This window comes from Mirounga angustirostris, unplaced genomic scaffold, assembly GCF_029215605.1.
Source record: "Mirounga angustirostris isolate CCGP_5_RB_7025 unplaced genomic scaffold, mMirAng1.0.hap1 SCAF_1, whole genome shotgun sequence".
Taxonomy (NCBI): domain Eukaryota; kingdom Metazoa; phylum Chordata; class Mammalia; order Carnivora; family Phocidae; genus Mirounga; species Mirounga angustirostris.
Window position 1 is genome coordinate 105,463,423 of NW_026991709.1, and position 26,956 is coordinate 105,490,378.

Sequence of the window (26,956 nt, forward strand, 5' to 3'; positions counted from 1 at the left end):
AAATAAAAGATCTTAAAAAGTTCAAATGAAAGAGTAACTCCTCCAAATATATATTTAAAAAGAACAGCGGAGAGAGAAAAGACTTACCAGCTTTGAGAATATGCTATTACATCACTATATTCAAATGAATATGTATCAGTGGTATATTAAATAAATCAGTGGAACAGAAGACAGAACATAGTAATCAATGCTAGCATACATAAAATTTTAACATATGACAGATGATAGTTCTATTCAGTGGAAAGGATGGATTATTTAATACATAATACTGATACAACTGGTTATCCATTTGGAAAGAATAAAACTAGATCCCCACATCTCACACCATATAAAAAATAAATCTTACATGTATTAATGACTTAAATGTAGGAAAACTCAGGAGACTATCTGTGCAATTTAAGGATGAGAGGCACTATTTTAACCAAAACTAACCCAAAATAATAAAAGACAGTAATTTGATCATAACAAAATGAAAAACTTTGATATGGTGAAATTTACCATAAAAAGTCAACAAATTATATGTTAGAAAAAAAAGAATATAAATAATTACTATACTTATAAACTTTTTTTAAAAATTATCAAGGAAAATTCCAGTAACGCAATAGAAAATTGGCAAAATCTATAAATAGGCAATCCACAGAAGGGAAAATTAAAATGTCTGGTATCTGCTCCAAGTTCGTGTAATGAATCCTATTTTCCATTCCAATACCAGTTTCTTTCCAGATTTCCTAGTCTGTGGTATGTTCCCACTCCCAAGAAAAGAGGTTCAGAAGTCATCTGTGACTTCCTTCTCTCCCTGGCTACTCAGTCAGGTGTTTATCTCCCTAGTCCTGAGTAGTCTGCTCAATCCTGATTCTGTCTTAGCTTTCCCATTGTGGCCATAAAGAGGACCAAGGAAACATACTGGGACAAGCATGAGTCCTGCAATCTGACTAGGTTTGCTTTCACTCCCTGCCATTTACCAGCTATGTGAAAACAGGCATGTTAACCTTTCTAGGCTATTTTCTCTCCTCTGCAAGATGGGATAATTATACCTGTTTTTCATGGTCACTGTGGGAATTGACAGAAGTAATTTAAATACAGTGCACATTAGGACCTAAAATATGTTAGTTCCCTTTCTACTTCAGTTTCTTACAGTTAGTCTAGGCCTGGGTTACCAGCAAAGATAGTTTCTAAATGGCTACTTGGATCCAATTGCTTGATGTTTGGAACACCTCCAATCACTGCTAATAGCTCATTTTTGCTAAAACACTGCTTGTATTATATCATTCTCCAGATTACCAATTTTCAACGATTCCTACTGCCTCTAGGGAAAAGTACAAATTCCATAGCCTTAGTGCCAAGACACTTAATTCATCTGAGGTAGAAATTTTTAAAACTTTGCCCAAGGTGCCCAAAACACAATTTTTAATATTTTCATTTGGGAAAATGAAAGAGTATATTCACTTAAGTCTCATCACTCTAAATAGCAGAATGGGAAGGGAAGATAGTAAACATTGATCACAGACACAGTTATTGACATAGTCACTAATAATCAGGCATAGTTGTAACACAAACTAATTAAAGCAAGATTTTATTATGGCTAGTTGCTAACAGCAGCAAAAAATAATTCTCTTTTACCTAGTACTTCTTTTTGCAAGTCATGGCATCTGGTTTGCAAGTTTACTTCCTGTTGTTTGGATGTCTGAATCTGCTGAGACCTCAACATGGCTGCATCTGACAACAATTTCAGATTTTTCATTTCCTCTTCAAGGCATATCTTATTTCTCTGGGACACTGTCAAACTTTTCTTTAGTATCTCTATTTCTGTAAGGAAAATGTAAAGTTTACAAATAGACAAAATTGAATCATAAATCATTTCCCCATAGAATGATTATTTCCTTTTAGAAAATTAATAGTTGAGAGTTAAGATGACTTCTGTGTCAGCATAATGACACCTAACCAAAAAAATTTAAATTTAGTAGTTATTCTGAAAAAATAAGAAAAACAATTATATTGCTAAATGATGTATGAAAACTTTTAGTAGTTTAGCCTTTAAATTGTATTAAATGGCAATCCATCTTGCTTTTCAAATATTCACATAAATGAACACAATATCTGCATAATGTTCTGAGTTTTATTGAAATTAAATTGTTTTCTTGACAACATGATTCAGAAAAGTAAATTTAAATGTGCTAGCATGAGCTGGTTGGGTGGCATTTCTAGGAGAGTAATTAGGGTACATTCTATACAAATTATGAAGAAAGGCAGTAGGGATGGAGAGGAATAAAATGATGCAGTGTCTAAAACTAATAAATTTATGGGCAGAAAATATTAGTTAATATACCTTAATGATTCTAATAATACTCTGTGGCCTCAAAATGAGACCAGAATTTCATTATAGCAATCACTTGTCCTTATTCTATCTACTTAGATTAAGCTTAATAAAAATATGCCTTCATAGCATTATGTGTATTTAAATGTGCTAATTTTATATAATTTTGTGAGAAATGCATGGAGCATATTATCCTTCAGAATAATTATCAAGCTCTCCCTTAATCAGTCTCTTCAGCACTACTGTCTTAAACCAGTATTAAAACATTTAAAGAACCAAACAATAATGACAAAATACCATAAACTTTGTACAACCACAATTAATTTGAATTGATGAGGATATGATCTATGTGCAAATCTGGATAGTCTGCTTTTTCAGATCGTTCACTTGGAATCCCCTTCCTTGGTTAGCTTATCCTGGGCCATGTGATGGGTTTAGCACGTGACTGGGTATCAGAGGAGTTTGTCTTGGACTTGGAGCCACCACAGCAGAAATAGCAGCCACAGGGGCGAATGAAAACCAGAATCAGAGATCCATAAAACGGACATGGCAGCAGAGGCAATATGGCTGGTAAGTCGTTACAGGAGAAGTAAAGTGGTAGGCTAGACAGAGCACAGGGAAGAGCACATGCCTTAAAGGATGGTGATGAACAGGATTACCAATGGGGTCCAAGGAGAGAAAAGCAAAATGTCTTTCTGTGGGTGAAGAGTAGGTCTGGAAGAAAACATGACCTTTAAGACAGATCTAGGGCATGAGCACAAGGGGTCTAGTGTCTTCTTCACTTTTAATTATTGCTCAAAATGGAAAACCTGGTGGGGCGCCTGGGTGGCTCAGTCAGTTAAGCGTCTACCTTCAGCTCAGGTCATGATCCTGGCGTCCTAGGATCGAGCCCCACATTGGGTTCCCTGCTCAATGGCGAGTCTGCTTCTCCCTCTGCCCCTCACCCCACTCATGCTCTCTGTCTCAAGTAAATAAAATCTTTTTTTAAAAAAAGGAAAACCTGGATAAACTGACAGAGACCAAATAAGTAAGGTTCTACTATATTCCAATGATTACTTTACATGGAAATCTTTTTCCTAGGAATAACTATATGCTTCTAAATACTTATGGATATGTACCCATTTGTACAAGAAAACAGATAACACACTAGTGCATAAAATTTTAAAAGAAGAGAGTTTTAAAAAATATGGAGGTTGCGGTTTTTCTTCACGCCTAAAGAGTCTTGGGTATTTCTGTATCCATAAAGGTGGCTACTTGTGCTGAATAAATTGTTTCGTATCCTAATCATATCTGTCTATGTTTAAGTCAGAATGACACTGCAGAGGAGCCTGCACATGCTGTCACCTATTTTTCATTTGCCAGCATGATACTGCTTAGGTTAGCAGGCTGACTCTGTAAGTGTACACTACTATCTGTCTCTAAAATAACTACTCATGTCAACATGACTTTCTGACATTAAAAGAATAAGAATCTGCAATACAAATTTATTTGTGAAATATATTCTAACACATGGAGAAGTACAGCAAGATTTCCAAACTAACAGGAGCTGTGTTTCTGTCATGGAATTAGGAGAGTAAACTCAATGAATTAGGAGAGAATTAACTCACCTTTGGCAAATTACGCATCCCTTCTTGTTTGGCAATCCTACTGTCAAATATTCAATCCTATACTCATCATTCTACAACTTCGTATCTGTCAGTCATGTGTCCCAATTTGGAGTTCAGAAGTTATGATCTCCACCAGGTTAACCTATTCTGGTCATTGTACCCACCTTGTGTTTTCCCTGTCTCAGCACCCCCATGGAGAAGGTCCTCCTAACCTCATTCATTTGGCCTGCCGCTGCCCACATGCTACCACGGCCTGGAAATCTTTTCTGACCCAATCTGGAAGTGACTTACATCTTCCTAGAACTTGCTCCACTTTACACCATTTTTACTGCACTGATCATATGTATATGTATGATCTACTATTAGACCATAAGTTATTTTAGGTCAGAGATAATATCTTAATTTTTATTCCACCCATAATTATTACCAATGATGTCCTAGAAATAACAGGAGCTCAACAGATAGTTACCAAATGAGTAAAGTCATTATCGAGCAAAACTTCTAAATAGTTTCTGATATACTAGTTGAATATCCTGAGTATTTTTTTTGTCTTACCTTACCTTCACTTCATAGGCAAGCATTTTGAGCCCCAGATTATTTAATGTCAGACTAGATAAGGCAAAAAAAACACATAAGCAATGTGTGTTTTAATAGGATAAGCAAATAGGCCTATTCTATCCCCAATTTCTTCAATTTTATGAAAAATGTGGACTACGTTTCTAAACCTAATTCAGAACTTGGATTTTAAAAGTTCAAGAGCTATTCAATCAAGTTACTTTGAGAATGGAAGCAAATTAATTATACACTTAAAATATTCTAACTTTAGTGTGGTGATTCTACACTAAAAATATTTTTTCCTGAAATTTCTCTTATTAAAATAGGTGTGCTCTGGTTTAAGAAAACTTAATCTATGAACATTTGAACTTAAAAGTCTTGATTACATAAAGAGAAAGCCACTCATTAGAGGGGTAAGAAATATTTCACTCATATCTGCTATTCAATAATTAACATACTTTGTCAGCAAGAAAATATTAAACAATGCCTTTTCTAGGAATACTGTTTCTGTTTTGGACTTTGATTTTAAACCTAAATTTTAATGTGCAAATCTTTTAAAGTATCTTGAACAATATTGTGCAATGTTTACGTGGTTCATGACATTTATTAATTTGTTAGGGCTGCTGTAACAAAGTACCACAGACTGGGTAGCTTAAGCAACAGAGATTGCTTTTTTCACAGTTCTGGAGGCTAAAAAATCTGAGATCAAGGAATCAGCTGGGTTGGTATCTTCTGAGGGCCATGAAGGATGGATCTCTTCCAGGCCTTTCTTCTTGGCTTGTAAATGGCCATCTTCTTCCTGTGTCTTCAAGACTCTTCCCTCTGTCTGTGTCTGTTTCCAAATTTCCTCTTTTTTTTTTTTTTTTTTTAGAAACACCAATCATATTAGATTAGAGCCCACCTACTTAAATTTATTTCTTTAAGGACCCTGACTCCAAATATAGTTATATTCTCAGGGATTGGGACTTCAATATATGAATTTGGGGGAGTGACAAATTCAGCCAATAACACTACATTTTGGAATATAAATTAGCATTTAGATTGTGATTACAATATGCCAAAAATAAATGAGCATGTGTTGGACTAGAAGATAAAGTGGGAAAATGAAAACAATTATGTTAGGATAAAGGAATTAGGATTATGAATTAGGAGGTTATTTTAATAAAAATGTTTCATGTTTTTGTATCAACTTTTCAATTGAAGAACTATGCCATGCACAATCAACTCACCCCATAAGGATATATCCATGTAGATCACAAATAAAAGCTGGTATTTTATTTTATTTTATTTTATTTTTTTATTTTTTTATTTTTTTAAGATTTTATTTATTTATTCATGAGAGACAGAGAGAGAGAGAGAGGCAGAGGGAGAAGCAGGCTCCCTGCCGAGCAGGGAGCCCGATGCGGGACTCGATCCCAGGACCCTGGGATCATGACCTGAGCCGAAGGCAGACGCTTAACCATCTGAGCCACCCAGGCGCCCCAAAAGCTGGTATTTAAAAAAAAAAAAAAAGTATTTATCATGTAAAATGCCTGTAATATTGTCAAAGTTTATAGCTAATATAGGTTTTTAGATCTAGACTAAGTATTATATAACGTTAGCTAATGTAAGTACAATTATTAGTATTAATCTTATATAATCAATTTCTGATTGATTATATAAAATCTTGATAAGATTCTTCTGTTCTTCTTAGTCCTGTTAGCTCAGCCACATGGACTTAAAATTATTTTAGGTTATTATGTTTTTAGGAAACCTCTACAATTTTAGACATTCTAATAGATGCGTATTTCATTTCATAATGTTATAATTTTCATTTCCCTAATTGGCTAATGATGTTAAACAATTTTTCATGTGCCTTTTTCCATCTGCATATCCTCTTTGATGAAATTTTTGCTGATATAATTTGCCCATTTCCTAATGAGTCTGTTTATTTAAAACGTAGAGTTTTGAGACTTTTCATGTATTCTAGATAAAAGTCCTTTGTGTGGTCCACAAATATTTTCTCCTAATCTGTAACTTGCCTTTTCATCCTCTTAACAGGGTCTTTCACAGAGCAAAACTTAATTTTGTTGAGGTTCTATTTATCAAGTTTTCCTTTTATGTATCATGCTTTTAGTTCAAGTCTGAGAATATTAGGTCCTAAAGATTTTCTAGTTTTCTAGTTTCCTTTAGATCTATGATCCATTTTGAATTAATTTTTGTATAAGGTGAACGGTTTTGGTCAAGCGTTCTTTTTTTTTTTTTTTTGCCTATGGATAACCAATTACTCTAGTAATTACTCCAGTTACTCCACTGTCTCTGTTACTACTTTCAATCTGTTAAAAAAAGGGGGGGCGGCTAGGCTATCCTTCCTCCACTGAACTGCTTGCTTACCTTTGTCAAAAATCAGTTTAGCATACTTATGTGGATCTAAATTTATACATATAAATATATTTAATATATTTATATTAATAAATATATTTATCAAATAAAGGGCTAGTATCCAAAATCTATAAAGAACTTATCAAACTCAACACCCAAAGAACAAATAATCCAGTCAAGAAATGGGCAGAAGACATGAACAGACATTTCTCCAGCTGGCCAACAGACACATGAAAAAATGCTCAACATCACTTGGCATTAAGGAAATACAAATCAAAACCACAATGAGATACCATCTCACACTGGTCAGAATGGCTAAAATTAAGTTAGGAAACGACAGATGTTGGCGCGGATGCGGAGAAAGGGGAACCCTCCCTACACTGTTAATGGGAATGCAAGCTGGTGCAGCCACTCTGGAAAACAGTATGGAGGTTCCTCAAAAAGTTGAAAATAGAGCTAGCCTATGACCCAGCAATTGCACTACTGGGTATTTACCCCAAAGATACAAATGTAGTGATCAAAAGGGGCATGTGCACCCCAATGTTTATAGCAGCAATGTCCACAATAGCCAAACTATGGAAAGAGCTGAGATGTCCATCGACAGATGAATGGATAAAAAAGATGTGGTGTGTGTGTATACATATATACACACACACACACACATATATATATATACATATACAGTAGAATACTATTCAGCCATCAAAGAAATGAAATCTTGTCATTTGCAATGACATGGATAGAACTAGAGGGTATTATGATAAGTGAAATAAGTCAATCAGAGAAAGATAATTATCATATGATCTCACTGATATGTGGAATTTAAGAAACAAAACAGAGGATCATAGGGGAAGAGAAGAAAAAATAAAACAAGATGAACCCAGAGAAGGAGACAAACCAAAAGAGACTCTTAATCATAGGAAACAACCTGAGGATTGCTGGCAGGGATGGGGATGGAGGGATGGGATAACTGGGTGATGGACATTAAAGAGGGCATGTGATGTAATGAGCACTGCGTATTATATAAGACTGATGAATCACTGACCTTTACCTCTGAAACCAATAATACATTATATGTTAATTAATTGAATTTAAATTTAAAAATATATAAAAAAAGAAAAAATAAATAAATGGAATACCATACCATAAAAAATCAGTTCAGCCTATGCATGTGGGTCTAAATCTATATATAGAAATATATTAAAATATATATATATTTTATATTAGTTATATATTAATAAATATATTTAAACTCTAAGAACATTAATTTTCTTCCCTTATTTAAGGCTACAAGCCTGCCACAAGGAACACTTCTTTAGGATAAATGTGTGGACATATGTTTTTACTTGCAGGGGGCATCAATACCAAAGAGAAGAATTTCAAGGATCATTGGATATGTGTATAGTTTTATAAAAAATACCTGTCAGATCTTTTTTCAAAGTGGCTATAACATTTTATACTCTCACCTGTTTGCGTAAGAGTTCCAGTTGCTTTCCTTCCTCACCAACATCCACTGTTTTAAATCTTTTTCATTTTAACCAATTTGGTGGGTATGTACTATTGACATTTGCATTTCCCTTTTGACCAATAACGTTGAACACTTTTTCATGTCCTTATTGGTCATTTGTATGTGTTTCCTTGTAAAGTGTCTGCTTTTGGCCATTTTTGATTGGATTTTTTGGCCATTTTTGATTGGATTTTTTGTCCTTTTGTTACTGACTTGTTGGTGTTCTTTATGTAGGCTGGACAGCAGTTCTTCGTCACATTTTTTTTTTTTAGGTATTTTTTCTGTCTGTGGCTTACCTATTCATTTTCTTAACAGCATCTTTTGATGAACAGAAGTTTTTAATTTTGATAAAGTCTAACACATCAATTTTTGGTATTTTTCTTACTTCTATGCCCTATCCAATAAACCTTCATTTACTACCAATTCATGAAGACATTTTGCTCTATTTCTTCTTTGATAGTTTTAGCTTTTATATTTAGTTTTATGATTTATCTTGAATTAATTTCATGTACAATGTAATGAAGGAGTTGAGGTATATTTTCCCATATGGGTATTTAGTTATTCTATTACAATTTGTTGAAAGACTTTCTTTCTCCCATTGGATTGTTTTGGCACATTTGTCAAAAGTGAAATAATCATACAAATAGGATCATTTACCTGGCTATTTTGTTCCAGTGATCTACTGATGATCCATATGCCATTATGCATATAAATCTTAGAGACAGGTGACATTAATTCTCCACTGTTTGGATACTTTTAAAAGAGTTACTTTTTAGTTTATTTATTATCTTTTTAGCTTTGTCTTTTTGTATTTTTTTTTTAGTGGTTGCTTTATGAGTTATATATCATTTTTAGTCTACATATATATATTGCATCATATCACATAAAATACAAAAAGAGTACAACTATTTGGGTTTATTTACTCCTTCTCTCCATCCTTTATGTTCTAGCTGTCATAAGTTAAATCAACATACTTTATAAAACCCACATATAATTCCTACTTTAAATAAGAATATACATTTTTTTTTTAAATTCAAAGGAAAAAAGTCTTTTTTCTTACCCATATTTATCACTTATGGTATATTTTAATCCATCCTAAGGGCCCTGAGGTTCTGTTCATTTTTTTTCAATGTTTATCTCTGTTCTTCAAAATGAATAATTTCTATTGATCTATCTTAAATTCACTGGTTCTTTTTTCTATAATCACAATATGCTATAGAAGTCTATCCAGTAAATTTTTATTTCAGATACTGTATTTTTCCATTCTTGAATATCCAATTTTTAATAGTTTTCTGCTGAGATATTCTGTCTTTTCACTCATTACTAGCTTATTTTCTTTATGTCATTAAACATAGTTAACAGCTAATTTGAAATCCTGGTTAGTTATTTCTATCATCTGGATCAACTCAGGGTTGGTCTCCGCTGACTAATCTCTTGAGTATGGGCCATGTTTTCCTGTTTCTTCCCATACCAAGAAATTTGGGGTGTATCCTGAACATTGGGGATTTTATGTTATGGAGACCCTGAATTCTGTTATGTTCCTCTAAAGGGTAGTGATTTTGACATTGTTTTATTTTAACAAGCAGTTAACTTGGCTGAACTCAAACTGTAAAATATGTCTCCCCTTGGGTAAGCAGCAGCGAAAATATCAATTATTTTGGCCTTTGATGGGTTATTTCAAGTCTTCCCTGTGTACATGTATTTCAGGAATAGGCCAAAGATTTGGAAAGAGCTTATATGCAAACTCTGAGCTCTTCCTCTCTGATCACCTCTTTTCTGGAATATTCTTTCTCAGAGGCTGCCTTAATCTATGTCCTCCAATCTTCAATCCAAAAGACTGTAGATTTATATCAGAGTTTTAGCTTCCCTGCATGGAACACACTGTACCCTGCTCTCAACCTAATAGCCTTAAACAAACAAACAAAAATGGAAACCAAACCCCAGGGAATTCACCCAGTTCCATTCTCTTCTTTTAACTAAAAAAAATTCATAGCCTTTAAAAAAAATATGTCAGTTTTAGGTTCATAGTAAAATTAAGCAGAAAGTACAGAGAATTTCCATATAAATTCTGTCTTCACACATGCATAGCCTCTTCCATCATCAAAATCCTGCACCAGAGTGGGACATTTCTTATAATCAATGAACCTACACTCACACATCATATTTGCCCCCAAATCCTTAGTTTATATTAGGATTCACTCTTGGTGTTTACATTCTATGGGTTTTAACAAATGTATAATGACATGTATCCACCATTATAGTATCATACAAAGTATTTTCATTGCTCTAAGAATCTTCCATGCTCAACCTATTCTTCCCCTCCCACATTGGCAAAAACATATTTCTTTACTATATCTATAGTTTTACCCTTTGCAGAATGTCATTTAGTTAGAATCATATAGTATGTAGCCTTTTCAGATTGGCATCTTTCACTTAGTAATATGCATTCTTTCAACATTTGACATTCCCTCTGTTATGTGCTTGGTTTTGGTCACTCTCCAGTGTTTTTAAGTAGTTATTCTGTCCAGAATTTATCAGTTATCTGAGGAAAGGCCGATCCGATATGAAATACTAAATCATGAACAGAAGAAAAAGTTTTAAAATACAAATTGGCACATTTAACAGTAATAAACAGACTTCTGGTCACAGCTCAAGATAGATGTATCATGGTTTATTTTAGATCAGCCTATAATTATTGAATTTTAGGGTTCAAATAAGTCATAATGGTCAGCTAGTTTACCAACCAACAACAAATTTAAAAGTGGATCATAAGTTCCATCACATAAAATGAAGGATTATTTCATTACTTATAATGTACCATATAGCAAAAAAAAAGATGATTACATTCTAAATATACACAACAAACCTGTCAAGGCTGTTTCACTTATGGATTTAATTTGTAGAAAAACTTCTCCTTTCAGTGAAGTCCAGTTTTGAAAATTATCATATACTTCATTTTTAATACTGGTTAGCTCTCTTTTAGTAAAAGTAAGTAATGAAAGAGTCGTATTCCAGAAATATCTGTACTCCACCAATCTTTGACTGTAAAATAGTTTAAAAAGTTAGGAATTGTAAAAATAGCAAGCATTATAACAAATATTTCTTTGAAAAAATGGTTTTCTTTGAAAAATGGTTTGAGAATGACCATATAATCTTCTGTCTAAATGGAGACAATTTTGAATGTAAAAGGAGGTGCTATTTGTATTTTGCTGAGATGACAGATATAAACTGGAACTATCCTAGGAAAACTGAGGTATATGGTCACCCCAACTCATTTCCATTATTTTAACTATAAAGAAAGACAGCTAACTTTTTCATACACATTAATTCAATTAATGTTTTAAATTCATTCAACAGTAAATACTTAGTGAAGAAAATTAGGTCAAAGTGACTTAATCACAGAGCCAAAATGAAAATCTCAGATTCTTAGACAGTATTCTTGCTACATACCATGGTTCTCCAGGCTGTATAAAACCTGGGGTGATAAAGAATACCTTTTAAAGTGATTGATCTAGTGCTCTTGCTTCATGAAATGTCACAGTTCAAAAGTAATCACAGATTGGGCGCCTGGGTGGCTCAGTTGGTTAAGCAACTGCCTTCGGCTCAGGTCATGATCCTGGAGTCCCTGGATCGAGTCCCGCATCGGGCTCCCTGCTCGGCAGGGAGCCTGCTTCTCCCTCTGACCCTCCCCCCTCTCATGTGCTCTCTGTCTCTCTCATTCTCTCTGTCTCAAATAAATAAATAAAATCTTTAAAAAAAAAAAAGTAATCACAGATTTTCCGCAATCTCAGTGATTTTATTACTTCAGATGTCCTGGCTATAATTTACCTAATAAAAAAGATTCAGTCATAGATCTCGTAGTTATTAGCAAAAAATGATGACTGAAGCCATGGAATTATAATTATTTGGTTAATAATTATCTTCCTGAATGGACTAAATCTATAATGCAGAGACTATATCTGTCTTATTCAACACAGTTTTCCAAGCACCTAGCACAGTACCTACCACATAATATATACTCAACAAATACTGATGAATGAATGAGTAAAAATAATAGATCACCCAGTTGGAGGAATGAATAAGTGAGAAGTACTGAGGATAAGACACTGGATAACACTAATGTTTTATGTGACTAAAACAGAAAAGAATCTCTCAAAAAAGACGAGGGAGTAAAAGAGAAGAAGAACCTAAAGAATTAATATCTGAAGTCCAGGAAATAAGAGAATTTAAACAAAAAAGTAGTGGTCAGTGTTTAAGCCTTCAGATAAAGGCTGAACAGAGTGCACTGTATCTGGTATTAAGGAGGCCTCTGGTGATCTCAGAGAGAGGCATTAGGTAGGAAAGAACAGAGCAACAAAGCAGGAGTGACAAAACAGTTAGGTGATACCAGCAATCAAGAACCTTGACTTAAGTGGCAAGAGGAGAAAGAGGAAAATGCAGAGTAGAATGGTTTGTTAAGACAGGAGACACCTAAGTGTGCACACAGCTAAGTAACAATAACAAGTACAGTCAGAGGCTAAATAAAAACAGAAAAAAGATGCAGTCAATTTCTTGTGCAAAGTCCTAGAAAGGACAGAGGTAGGGCAGAGGCTGAAAGATTAGCCTTTGTCAGGAAAATGGGTGGTGTCATTCTATTGGTAACTAAGGTCCACCTGAGTGATGAGAAGCCACAGGAGATGCCTCTATCAGCCTGCGGAGCTGGGAGCTAAGAGAGATGTTAATTTCAAAAAGCAGAGGAGGAGTCCAAATAGATCACTTAATCAAGGGGGCCAAAAGTGAGAATGGGAAGTCTGAATGTAGAACCAGAAACTGGTTAAGACGGAGACAAGAGCTATGAACTAAGCCAAGGTCAAGGGGCTAATGGTTTGGTGTAAGGCAGCTCCTAGAGTAAGCCGTGTGCATGGGAATCAGGGCTTACAAGAATATTTAACAGAAAAAAAGACTGGATGTGGATTCAAGTGCTTCTGTAGGGAGAAAGGCTGGAAACAGAAAATTCAAGCTTGTTAGCCAAGAGCAGATCCATGTTCTATGGGGTCTAAATCTTATATGATTAGTGGTGAGTGGGAGGAGAGCTTCCTTGAAAAAAAGAATATAAGAATGATGTCTACATGAGGCACCTGGGTGGCTTAGTTGGTTAAGTGACTGACTCTTGATTTAGGCTCAGGTCATGATCTCAGGGTTGTGAGACTGAGCCCCACCTCTGGCCCCACGCTAGGTGTGGAGCCTACTTAAGATTCTCTCTCCCTCTCCCTCTGCACCCCCACTCTCTCTCTCCTATTCTCTAAAAAAAAAAAAAAAAAAAATGGTGTCTACAAAATTAGGTTAAAAGTGTGTAATTATCCATAGAATGAGAAAAATCATTACAAATAAAAATTTTAAAGTTGGTGAATTCCACCAATTTCACAAAATACAGGAAAATAATATAACTTCCTAATAAGTAACAGCTCTACAATACCTTTTATTTTTTGAAGATTTTATTTATTTATTTTTAGACAGCAAGCATGTGCACCATGCTTGAGTGGTGGGGAGGGGTGGGGGGAGAGGGAAAGAATCTAGAGCAGACTCCGTGCTGAGTACAGAACCCAACTTGGGGCTTGATATCACAACTCTGAGATCATGACCTGAGCCGAAACCAAGAGTCAGAGGCTTAACCAACTGAGCCACCCAGACACCCTATTTGCAATTTTTGTCTACATGTTCTACAACCACTTGTCCATATGAGAACCATTTTATATAATACTTTATGTGGAGAAAATATAAAAATTATATAGCCTTTCATCTAGCATGGCCATTAGTTTTTTATTATTGGTAGTTTTGAAAGATTCTTTCAGCTTTATGGTTCATTACTGATAACATTGTAAATATTATACGTTGTCCAATTTGGAAAAAACTTATCAAATTTTTTTATATGATTATAAGATTAGGAACATTTCAAGTGTTTTCAGAAAATGACTAGGCTTAAATTGTCTTTGAAATGAGGAGGCTCATAAGCCAATTTATCTTAGATGTCCTTGAAATGGTATGATTTTTATGTTGTATTCAGTGATAGTAGCTTTTGTAAATTGGCAGACGCTTAAATCTTTCTTCAATGTGTTTGGATAATTAACTCCACTTCATTGAATGGATTATGAAATAATCCAAGAGCTTCTGTTGAAAAAATCTTTCTCTTAATGAATTCACCTGTAATATAATCTGAAAAAAGTTACAATTTTTATGTGAGAATAATTTCTATGCTTAACTTGATCTTTGTTTTTATTCCATTAATTTTTTAAAATTCACACACATACAGATTTTTAGTCTGTGATGTCTTGCTTTTTTTTTTTTTTTTAAAGATTTTATTTATTTATTTGTCAGAGAGAGAGAGGGAGAACAAGCAGGAGGGGAGCGGCAGGCAGAGGGAGAAGTAGGCTCCCTGCCAAGCAAGGAGCCTGATGTGGGATTAGATCCCAGGACCCTGGGATCATGACCCGAGCCAAAGGTAGATGCTTAACCGACTGAGCCACCCAGGTGCCCCGATGTCTTGATTGTATTATTGAAGCATTCTAAAATGTCTTTCCAAATGGCAGCTTTAATAGTGTATTCCCAACTCAATTTTCCCTTACTCAGACCCCCAAAATATTTGTGACTACTCTAATGGCACACCAACATCGTAAGTTTAAGAAAGGGGAAATCAGAGTGGAAAAAGAAAGAATTTTAACCAATTACAATTAGGCCACCTTACTATTGCTAGGGGCCCTCTGAGAACCTTAGAAGGGGCTCCTGAGTGAAGGGATCTGAAATTTAAGCATCATTTCATTCACAGTAAATGATGTCTGTGGTTATAACATTAATTTCCTTTGTGAAATATGAAGGAAGACACATAGCTGCTGAGAGCTGAGTAGTCTAAGCAGAATAGTGAGGATTTAGAATAGTATTGGAGGAACTGAAGGCCTGGTGTTTAACAATTGGTAAGTATGAAGACTGACAGTTGTAAGGGTAATGACAACTAAATGAGCAGGGGTAAAAGGAGTTGGAATATTGGTAAACTCCTCTAGACAGAAACATCCTCCATGTAGAAAATCCTAAAGAACACACACACACACACACACCCCAAATACTAGAACAAATAAACAGGTTCATCAATGTCAAAGGATATATGATCCATATGCAAAAATCAGTTTTACGTCTGTATACTAATGGTGGTCAATCGCAAAAATAAAATTAAGAAAACAATCCCACTCATAACATCAACAAGAATAAAATACTTAGAAATAAGTTCTAAAAGGAGTGCAAAGACTTATAAAGGCATAATTTGGAGACATTGCAGGTTTGGTTCCAGACCACCACAATAAAGCAAACTTCACAATAAAGTGAGTCAAATGAATTGTTTGGTTTCCCAGTGCATATAAGTTATGTTTACACTATACTGTAGTCTATTAAGTGTGCAAAAGTATCATGTCTTAAAAAACAATGTATATATCTTAATTAAAAATACTTTATTGCTAAAAAAAAATGCTATCATATGCGTTTTCAGTGAGTCACAATCTTTTTGCTGGTGGAGGGTGTTGCCTCCATGTTGATGTCCTGCTAACTGATCAGGGTGATGGTTGCTGAAGGTTGGGATGACTGCGGCAGTATCTTTTTTTTTTTTTAATGGTGCGAAAAAGGTGATTTTTGTTTTCATTTTTGAAAAAGGTGATTTTATTAAAGCATGGGGACAGGACCTGTGGGCAAAAAGAGCTGCTGCCCTGGGGTTTTGAGGATGACTGATTATATATTTGGGAGTTAGGGGAGGTAAGGAAAAAGGGAGGTTTCCAAAAGGACTTTAATATGCTAAAGAGGACTTAAAATAAGACAGCAATGAAGTCTGCCATGCCAATTGACTCTTCTTTTCACAAATGATTTCTCTGTAGCATGCAATGCTGTTTGAAAGCATTTTACCCACAGAACTTCTTTCAAAATTTGAGTCAATCCCCTCAAATCCTGCCCACCACTTTATCAACTAAGTTTATGTAATATTCTAAATCTTTTTTATCATTTCAACAATCTTCCTAGCATTTTCACCAAGAGTAGATTCTATCCCAAGAAGCCAGTTTCTTTGCTCATCCATACAAAGCAACTCCTTATCTGTTAAAGTTATATCATAAAATTATAGCAATTCAGTCTTATCTTTAGGTTCCACTTCTAACTCTAGTTCTCTTGCTTTTTCCACACCAGTTACTTCCTCCACTGAAGTCCTTAACTCCTCAAAGTCATCCATGAAGGTTGGAATCAACTTCTTGTAAACTCCTGTTCATGTTTATATTTTGACCTCTTCCCATGAATCACAAATGTTTTTAATCTTTCCCAGAAAGTTTTCAGTTTACTTTGCCCAAATCCATCAAAGCAATCACAATCTATGGCAGCTAGAGCCTTACAAAATGTATTTCTTAAATAGTAAGACTTAAAAGTCAAAATTACTCCTTGATCCATGGGCTGCAGAATGGATGGCATGAAAACATTAATCTAATTGTACATGTCCATTAGAGCTCTTGGATGACCAGGTGCATTGTCAATGAGCAGTCATATTTTGAAAGGAATATTTTTTTTCTGAGCAGTAAGCATCAACAAAAGGCTTAAAATATTTAGTAAACCATATTGTATACATATTTGCTATCATCCAGGCTTTGTTGTTCTATTTCTAGAGTACAGGCAGAGTAGATTTAGCATAATTCTTAAGGGCTCTTGAATTTTCAAATTTATAAATGAGCATTGGCTTCAACTTAAAATCACCAGCTGCATTAGCCCCTAACAAGAGCATCAGCCTTTTTTTGAAGTTTAAAAACAGGCATTGACTTCTCTCTAGTTAAGAAAGTCCTAGGTGACATCTTTTCGCAACAGAAGGTTGTTTTGTCTATATTGAAAATCTGTTGTGTAGTGTGGCCACCTTCATTACTTTTCTTAGCTAGATCTTCTGCAAACTTGCTGTATAGCTTCTATATCAGCACTTGCTCCTTCATCTTGCACTTTTATGTTATGGAGATGGCTTCTTTTCTTAAACATCATGAACCAATCTCTGCTAGCTTCAAACTTTTCTTAAACAACTTCCTTACCTTTCTCAGCCTTCATAGATAGAATTGAAGAGTTGGGGCCTTGCTCTGGATTGGGCTTTGGCTTAAGGGACTGTTGGGGCTGGTTTGATATTCTATCCAGACCCCTAAAACTTTCTCCATATCAGCAATAAGGCTGTTTTGCTTCCTTATCACTCATGTGTTCACTGGAGTAACACTTTTAATTTACTTCAAGAGCTTTTTTTTTTTTTTTTTTGCATCCACAAACTTGGATAACTGTTTGGCATAAGAGGCCTAGCTTTTGGCATATCTTGGCTTTTTGTTTGTTTCCTGACTTCAAGTTTTTATTTAAATTCTAATTAGTTAACATATATGGTAAAATTGGTTTCAGATGTAGAATTTAGTGATTCATCACTTACATATAACACCCAGTACTCATCACAGCTAGTGCCCTCCCTTAACACCCATCACCCATCTAGCCCATCCCCCACCCACCTCCCTCCATCAACCCTCAGTTTGTTCTCTAGAGTTAAGAGTCTCTTATGGTTTGCTTCCCCCCTTCTTTTTTTCCCTTCCCCTATGTTCATCTGTTTTGTTTCTTAAATTCTACATATGATTGAACCCACATGGTATGTCTTTCTGTGACTGACTTATTTCGCTTAGCATAATACACTCTAGCTCCATCCACATCATTGTGAATGGCAAGATTTCATTCTTTTTGATGGCTGAGTAATATTCCATTACACACACACACACATCCACTGATGAATGAAAAAAGAAGATGTGCTAGATTAAAAAAAGACATGAAATACAAGTGTTGGCAAGGATGTGGAAAAAAAGGAACCCTCATGCACTATTGGTGGGAATGCAAACTGATACAGCCACTGTAGAGAACAGTATGGAGGTTTCTCAAAAAACTAAAAATAGAAACATCTTATGATCCAATATTTCCACTATTGGATATTTACCTAAAGAAAAAGAAAATTATAAATGAGCATTAATATATGCTAATTCAAAAAGTTTATGTACCCCTATGTTTACTGCAGCATTATTTACAATAGCCAAGATATGGAAGCAACCTAAATGTCTACTGACAGATGAATGAATAAGAAAGATATGGTATCTCTAAACAATGGAATATTATGCAGCCAAAAAAGGATGAGATCATGCCATTTGCAACAACATGGATGGACCTAGAGGGTATTATGCTAAGTGAAGTACATCAGACTAAGAAAGACAAATACCATATGATTTCACTTGCATGTGGAATCTAAAAAAAAAAATGAATAAACAAAAAGTAGAATCAGACCACATTGTCTGATTCCATATATCCAAAATGTCCAGAAAAATGCAAATCTATAGAAACAAAGAAGATTAGGGATTGTTAGGACAGGTGGTGAGAACAGAGATTGAGTGCAAATTTCATGAGAATCTTAGGAGTGACTCAAATGTTCCAATACTGAATGTGGTAAAGGTTGCCCAACTTAGTAGGTCTTACAATATAAAAATAATTACATTGTGCTCTTAACATGAATGAATTTTGTAGTAAGTAATTGTATATCAACAAAACTGTATAAAATAAGATGTGATATGATAAACTATGAGATTGAGAAAACAAAACAAAATAAAGCCAGATGACAGAGTCTAGATTGACAAATTAAAAAAGTAAGGGAGCACTTGGGTGGCTCAGTCACTAAAGCGTCCAACTCTTGATTTTGGCTCAGGTCATGATCTCAGGGTTGTGAGATCGAGCCCTGCATTGGGCTCCATGCTGGGTGTGGAGCCTGCTTAAGATTCTTCTCTCCCTCTCCCTCTCTCCCCCTTCCATCTCTTAAAAAAAAAAAAAAAAAAAAAAAAGTAAGTACTTTATATTTCAAACAATTTATGAAAGATTCACAATAGGAATCCTCTAAAAGTAAACATTGCCTAAAATATTTCAAATATGGATTGATTTGGAGCACTGGATTTATATACAGATTTACATAAAGTGAAGTATACTTATATTCCATACTATTTTTTAGTGTCCATTTTACAGGCCTTCTAAACTTAATTCCCATTCTCAAAGGCATTTTATTCTGAATAGCAAATGTGCTGAGCCAATTGAGGCAGACCACACACACTCCTGATCACCTCCCTGGCAAGAGACAGGCTGGAAATGATGTCAGGAAAAACAAAGCATGATGAACACTTTTCTGGAGGCTAGGTGATTAAGCCCAATTGCAATTAAGTAAATGACAGAATAATTTTAAAAGAGCAATGCGACTCAAAGACACAGTTCATTGATCTATTAAAAGTTCCTTTTGGGATGCCTGGGGGGCTCAGTGGGTTAAGTGTCTGCCTTCGGCTCAAGTCATAATCCAGGGTCCTGGGATGGAGTCCTGCGTCAGGCTCCTTGCTCGGCAGGGAGCCTGCTTCTCCCTCTGCCTGCCACTCCCCCTGCTTGTGCTCTCTCTCTCTCTCTCTGATGAATAAATAAATAAAATCTTAAAAAAAAAAAGGGAAAGTTCCTTTTGGGCTCCACAAATAAAATGATTGTATCTGAGCACCTAAAGTTCATGCTTCTTTTCTTTGCCACATTTAGAGAGATGATAAGCTCCTTTTCTTCTGTATTCTAGTAGATATTTTTAAGATAAATTACTATAAAATCAGCTTTTAGTAATGCAACAAAATCACTGACCCTATAAATTTTGCTTTTATTTTCACCAGACTGCTTGTTCCTATGCAACGTAACTACTAGTGAGGAATAAAACCAGTAATCATTTCTATTTGTATATTATAAACTTCTATTTGTACTAAGTGTTTAGTTAGATGGTTACTTCCAAAATTGCTTTTTAGTAAATGCTATGTTTTTATATGTCAGACCCCAGACTCCCAATTTATAATCTTTTAGCTAAAAATAAACAAAAGTCACAATATCTATTGAAATTTTTTTAAAAAAATAAGCAGTTAAAAGTATAACTCAAAATGATAAAACTAGAACACAATAAAAGTAACAATATGCCTCAGTTTTTTCAAGAATTTAAAATGCTACAAATCACATGTAAAATGTGAACATTTTATCAGTCTTAATATCTTAAAGCAGCATTAATTATTTAATCTAGTTCTGGTCTAACCTTTAAAATTCGGTCAATCCCTACCACCCACAATGGCATTAATGGATAAAATAAATGGGACTTTCTTAGCAGACCTGAGCCAGAGCTATTGGAAGAGCCAACTGGTCGGCCTGACTAAAGTGAAGAACTGGAGTCACCTCCTGGTTCAATACCAGATTTCTAGGACAAGGCAGAAAAGATTTCTGATGACAAAAACGATCATCTGTTTTATGAATAGACTCATCGATTCAAAAATTATTTATTGAGCGTCATTATGTGCAAGGCATTTATGAAAGGTAGTTGACCAGCAGATGATCACCAGATAGTATATTAAAAATTATTAGCCCAGGTAATTTTTTTAATGAAACAATGTCTCTGGCAACAACTAGTAGATTGAAAAAGAAAAGAAAGGAACCTACCTTCAAAATATTCATTCAACATATTTTTTTAGTAACCCAGAACCTGTGTCTATTTATAATGTTCATTTAACTTATTTCCCTTTTCTAAAGATAAGTTACTCAATTTTGAAAAGAATCACTGTTTCTGATATTCTTAATATATTCAATTCCAATTTTATAAAAGAAAATGAACTTCCTAATTTATTTAGAACATTGGGTTTTAACTTTAGGTATTATAAGTCCTCCAAAGATTATATAAAAGCAGAATTAACACCATTTATGTTGGAGATTTTGAAATTAAGGAGGTCTATTACTATCATTTAGAAAGTTACCCTATTCTAGGGTGCCTGGGTGGCTCAGTTGGTTAAGCAACCAACACTTGGTTTCGGTTCAGGTCATGATCGCTGGGTCCTGAAATGAGCCCCTAGCTGGGCTCCACACTCAGAAGGGAGTCTGCTTGAAGATTCTCTCCCTCTACCCGTCCCCTATTCATGCCCGCATGCACACTCTTTCTTTCTCTCTCAAATAAATACATAATTTTTTTTTAAAAAGTTATCCTATTCTTCTCTACTTTTTGTATCACTGGACTATCAGGCAGGGAATTGAATACACCAAGAAATACTGGTCAAGAGAAAAATGAATTAGTTACTGTGCTTTCATTCTAAATGTTACTGCACAATAAAAGCAAGGTGTTTGCCTGATTTAAATATATTGCTAAAACCATTCAGTTGAGATAATGATCAAAAAAACCCCAAGAGAAGTTGTTTCCTTTTTTTCCAACCACACCGAATATAGAAACTCTATTACTAAAATCTGTTTGAATGTTTATAAAGTTAATGCACTTTTTCAATCCTTATCATTTTCAGTTCTTTAAAGATAATCTTACCTGAATACTTGTGATTGTCTCTGCTTAATTTTTAATTCATGTTGCAAATGATTCAATTCTTTCTGTACTCTCTGAAATTCATATTGTTGACTTTTTAACTGCATGCTTACATCTTGAATTCTAAAAATATAAACAAACAACATCCATTACAAATATTCCTTCCTGAGAATTTTATTAAATTAAAATTTAAATACATTTTTAACAAAAATAAATGTTAAAAAGTATGCATCTTTATATTTGCTAAATGAATGTACAGAAAAAGTATGGAGAGACACATATCAAACACCATCACTCCTGGGGAGGAGAGTGGAACTGATGGGCAGGGGAAAGGCAAAGAACATTGAAGGGAGGCATAACTTTTACTCTGTATCTTTTGTATTATTCAAATTTTTCAATGAACATGTATTTTCACTTGAATTACTAATTAAAATGTAACTACCCAAATATCAATTTTTATTAAAAGTAATATATGTATACAATTTCGAATGTCAAATATTACTAAAAGAGCTAAAGAAAGAATAGTAATCATTGCCCTTACCTCAATTTCCACTTCCCAAAACAACTTTCAACTTTTTTCCTGATTCCTCTGGTATTTCCTTCTATAAATAACATGCTTATATTGTTATTCCTTAATATTTCAGTATTCCTTAATATTTAGATATTTCTTAGTAAATTACAAATCAGTTAAGATCTGATTCTGCTAGATATAACCGAGACCTAAATATGATAGCTTAAATATACAAGAGTATATTATATTGCATAAGACAAATGTACTGTTAGCCAATCCAATGCTGATAATAGTAGCCTTATAGAGTCATCAGAGTCCCAGGATCCTTACAACTCTCTGGTCTACCACCTTTGGTGTGTGTTCTTTATTTTCATTGACCATGATAGTGGCAGAAACCCCAACAACTCCTTTCCCATTCCAGACCAGCAGCAAGAGGAGAATAATGGCTCACTCTGTTTTAAGGAGACTTCTTGGAAGTACCACCGATTACTTCTGCTGAACTTAGACATTAGACACATGGCCATACCTATTTCAAGTAAAGCAGATATATCCACAGTTCTATTACTAAGGAAGAAGGAACAATGATGTTAGGGTAGGTAGCTAGCAGCTTATATCACAATCCTAATAAGAACTGACCCTCCTACACATACCTAAACTCTTATACACACATACAAACACACGCCTTTCTCATCTCACCCTCCCTTTATTTAAATAAACCTTTTAATTTAGTATTTACATTATTCTTCACTAGTGAGCCACATGTTATGATATGATCACATTTCTTGTACAACTTTTTGCTGTCCCTGGATTAAAAAACCATCCCCTTTTCTTCTTAGTTTTCTGTGTACCTATCACTGATACATCTTCCAAATCCGACAGAGGTGTAATTCTTCTTTCTCAACACCTTCAGACACAGCAGAAAACTCTTCAATATCATATCTTTTCTAGGAAATATCCTTCCCAGAGCTCTCTATTCCCTTGCTCCAGTGTGGGTATTCTCTCAATTGACTATACAACTGTCATCCTGGGACTTTCCTTTCTTGTCATTTCAGGAACTGTCCTCAGCTCTCTTTCATGTCAAATCCTCTGTATCTTGGTTCTAAAGTCTTCCTCCTCTATGGTGTACTCCTTTTGGTGGAATAAATCCTCCAGGAGCATTCTGCGCATGAGAGGCAAATTTGAGAATGTGAATATCTGAAAATATCTTTACTATATATCAGACTGGACAGTTTAGCTGAATATAGAATCATCCATGAGAAAAATATTCATTCGAAAATTAGGGTACCGTCCTCTGTTTCCTAACTTCCGGTGCTTTTTTGCAAAGTCCGATGCCATTCTAATTCCTACTTCTTCTTTGTATGATACATGGTATAGGTTCTCCCCCCTCTGCCCCTGCCCTGGTTCAGAGCTTTAAAATTTTTCTCTTTTTACTTAGTATTCTTAAATTTCATCACAATATATTATCATGTCAGTCTTTTGTCATTCTCTGTGCTGGGCACTTCATGAGTATTTGTTTTGGAAACTAATGTTTAGTTCCAGGAACTTTACCCTAAGGAAAATGATTCCTTCCCCACCATTTTCTGTTTCCTTTCTGGAACATTTTTTGATTTGGATGTGGAACCATCTGGAGACATCTAATTTTCTTAAATTTTTTTGCCATCTTACTACTTTGGACATTTTGTTTTAATTTCATTATCTTCCATTCTGCCCATAAAATTTTTAATTTCTGCTATCATATTTTAATTATCAGGAATTCTTTCTTATTCCTCAAAAGGTCCCTTTTTTATTACCCCTTGTTCTTATTTCATGGGTACAATTTCTTCTCTTATTCTTTTGATGATAATTTTGATATCAATTACGCTGTGTTTTAAAGTTTTTTCAGCTTATTGCATTGCTTCTGTTTCCTCTAGGTTTTTAAATTTTTTCTTTGCTTTGTTCTTTGTCTTTCACATTTGAAGCCTCCCTTACAGTCTGGAGATCCTTTGCTGTCTATTCATATTTACAATGAAGACTATTGGTCCAATTTCTACAAATTAATAATGATGAAGGGAGAAAGGGGGGAGGGTGGCTTTTCTGGATAAAAAAGAAGCAACAAAAGTGACATGTGGACCTTGTATAGAACCAGATTCAAACAAATGAACTAAATTTGTTTAAATACTAAGGAAATTTGATTATGAACTGGGAATTAGAAAATACAGAGGAACTATTGCTAATTTGGGGATAATGATACTGTTGTTATATAACAAAATGGCACATCACACTGAAGTAAATAGGGATGAAAATAGCATGCAGTCTTGGGTCTTCCTTAAATTACTTCAACAAACAAAAACAAAGGGACAGATGAAACACATATGACAAAAATCATGGTAATTTTTGAATCTGTAATAATGGATATTTATTATGGTATTTTCTCTTTTAAAAATCTAACAAATGAGACACTGAAATGCCTTAAGCTTCTGTGGTGTGCGTTGGAATTATTAAATGATGGGCTTCAACTGTGGGGAGATCATGTGGGGAATTAGCTATTTTGATAGTACCTATGTCATCTGCCAGAGTTAGGACAAGGTAATTAAAAGTCTTTGGGGAGAAAGAATGGGAGAGAGGTTCTAAAAGCCTAAATGCACTTCTAAAATATTTTTAATAAATTCTATTTTCAGCCTCACTTTGTACCCACAACAAGTATTTCTTTTGGCATACTAAGAGAAAAAAAATCAGCCAAATGTTGTTTTCAGGAGTCACATCTAAAAAAAAAAAAAAATTTAACAGAAATGTAGAAAATAAAAGGTTAGAAAAATATATACCAGACAGATGTTTTAAAAATGATAAAAAATATACATTAATATTAACAACTAGCTAAACAATAAATAGAACCCTTTAGTTTTAATAAAAATCCCAATCGACCAAGAAAAATAATAATCATGAACTTTTACATACCCAAAACATGGCTTTAAAACATAAAGAAATATCTGTTAAAAATCCAATGAGAACAAATTATTCATCATAATGGGAGCTATTAACACATTTCTCACAGAAATGGAATGGTTACAATGATATGAAAAATAGTAAAGATACTGAGGACTTGAATAACATAATTAACAAACTTGATGTATGGATATAATTAGAGGTTATATCTAATAATCATTCTTTCATACACATGGTATAATCACAAAAACTGACCATGTAACCAGCCACAATTAAAATTTTAATATGTTCTTAAAAAGAAAAAAAATCATAAACACACATTCATTGCTTACAGTAAAATTACATGAAACATTTGCAACAAAAAGCCAATTAAAAAATCTACATACATGGAAACTTAAACATACATCTAACAAACGTTGGGCCAAAGAGGAAATAAAAATAAAAACTATAAACTATTTAGAAATAAATAAGGGAAACATGATATACCAAAGTACTCAGAAAAAAACTTACAGTCTTAAATGCATTTATTTAAAAAAATGAATGGGTATTCTGAATGTCATGATCCAAGAGAAATGATTAAATGACAAAAAACAATCAATGCTCAGAAGCAAGGTACCCCAGTAGCAATGAGCACACCCAATTCTCACATCTTGGTTTCTAAATACCATTTCCCAATAAAAGAAACCAAGGCATCTTAGAGAATTGGTTGATTCCAGAATTGGTTGGGGCAGGGAAAATCTAAGGCAAGCTTAGAACATTTTGTGGTGCCAGAAAGTAAGGAAGAGCGCAAGAAAGATAGGGCACAAGTGCCACCTGAAAGCTCCTAACAGCCAAAACTGGAACAGTTTAGAAACAAAATAAATAACTATAGTATTTGAGTATAACCCACAAAATAAAGGTGAATGATCCCATACTGATATTAATAAGTAACTGAACAGATAAATAAATGGAAGAGAAGGAAGAGCCCTTCCCTCACAAAGAAATTCCAATTAATAAATATAGAAGGAATAAGGGAAGTATTTACTCCAAGATATGTATTAATTGCAAAGGGAAAAATAATAATTTTACAGTGGAGGAACCTGGCAAACACCACCTTAGCCAAGTGATCAAGGTTAACATCACCTGTAAGAAGACATATTGACAGCATATACACTCTACCATGATACACACTGAGAAGGGCACATCACTTCTGTGGTATTCTTGCCAAAAATGAATAATCTCAATATAATTATGAGTAAATATCAGACAAACCCAAATTGAGGGATATTCTACAAAATAACTGAAAAGTACTCTTGAAAAGCCTTGGGTCATGAAAGGCAAAGATTAAGGAACTGTCACAGCCCAAAGAAGGCTAAAACAGTATGAGCTCTAAATGCAATGTGTGATTCCAGACTGAATCCTGGACTGAAGAAAAAGATGTTAGTAGCAAAATTGATACAATCAAAGTCTGTAGGTTAGTTAATAGTATTGTACCAATTTTAATTTCTTCGTTTTTATAGTTGTACCATAGTTATGTAGGGTATTAACATTAGGGAAAGCTGGGCATATGGAAACTCTCTGTACTATTTTTGCAATCTTCTACAAATCAAAATTACTTCAAAATAAAAAGTTAAACAAAATCACACATACATACGCAATGAATAATTTGTAGATGTCAAACATATCTGTAGTATAAATTGTGTAAAAAGGTGGGTGTGTTTTAAATTTTGGGGGCTATACAATATTTTTAATGGCAAAATAAAAGGAAATAACTTTCATGGTCAATACTAGAGGAACA

General features: G+C 34.3%; 1 protein-coding gene across 1 annotated transcript in view; it reads right to left on the reverse strand.

Annotated features, from left to right (window-relative positions):
- The window catches only part of LEKR1 (leucine, glutamate and lysine rich 1), a 172,971-nt gene that overhangs the window by 81,575 nt on the left and 64,440 nt on the right, over window positions 1-26,956 (reverse strand). The window contains exons 4-6 of the mRNA XM_045903489.2: window positions 21,750-21,869; window positions 11,211-11,386; window positions 1,621-1,806 (exon numbers count right to left, since the gene is read on the reverse strand). Of these exons, the coding sequence (XP_045759445.1) occupies window positions 1,621-1,806; window positions 11,211-11,386; window positions 21,750-21,869 (482 nt within the window). The remainder of the gene's footprint in view (window positions 1-1,620; window positions 1,807-11,210; window positions 11,387-21,749; window positions 21,870-26,956) is intronic.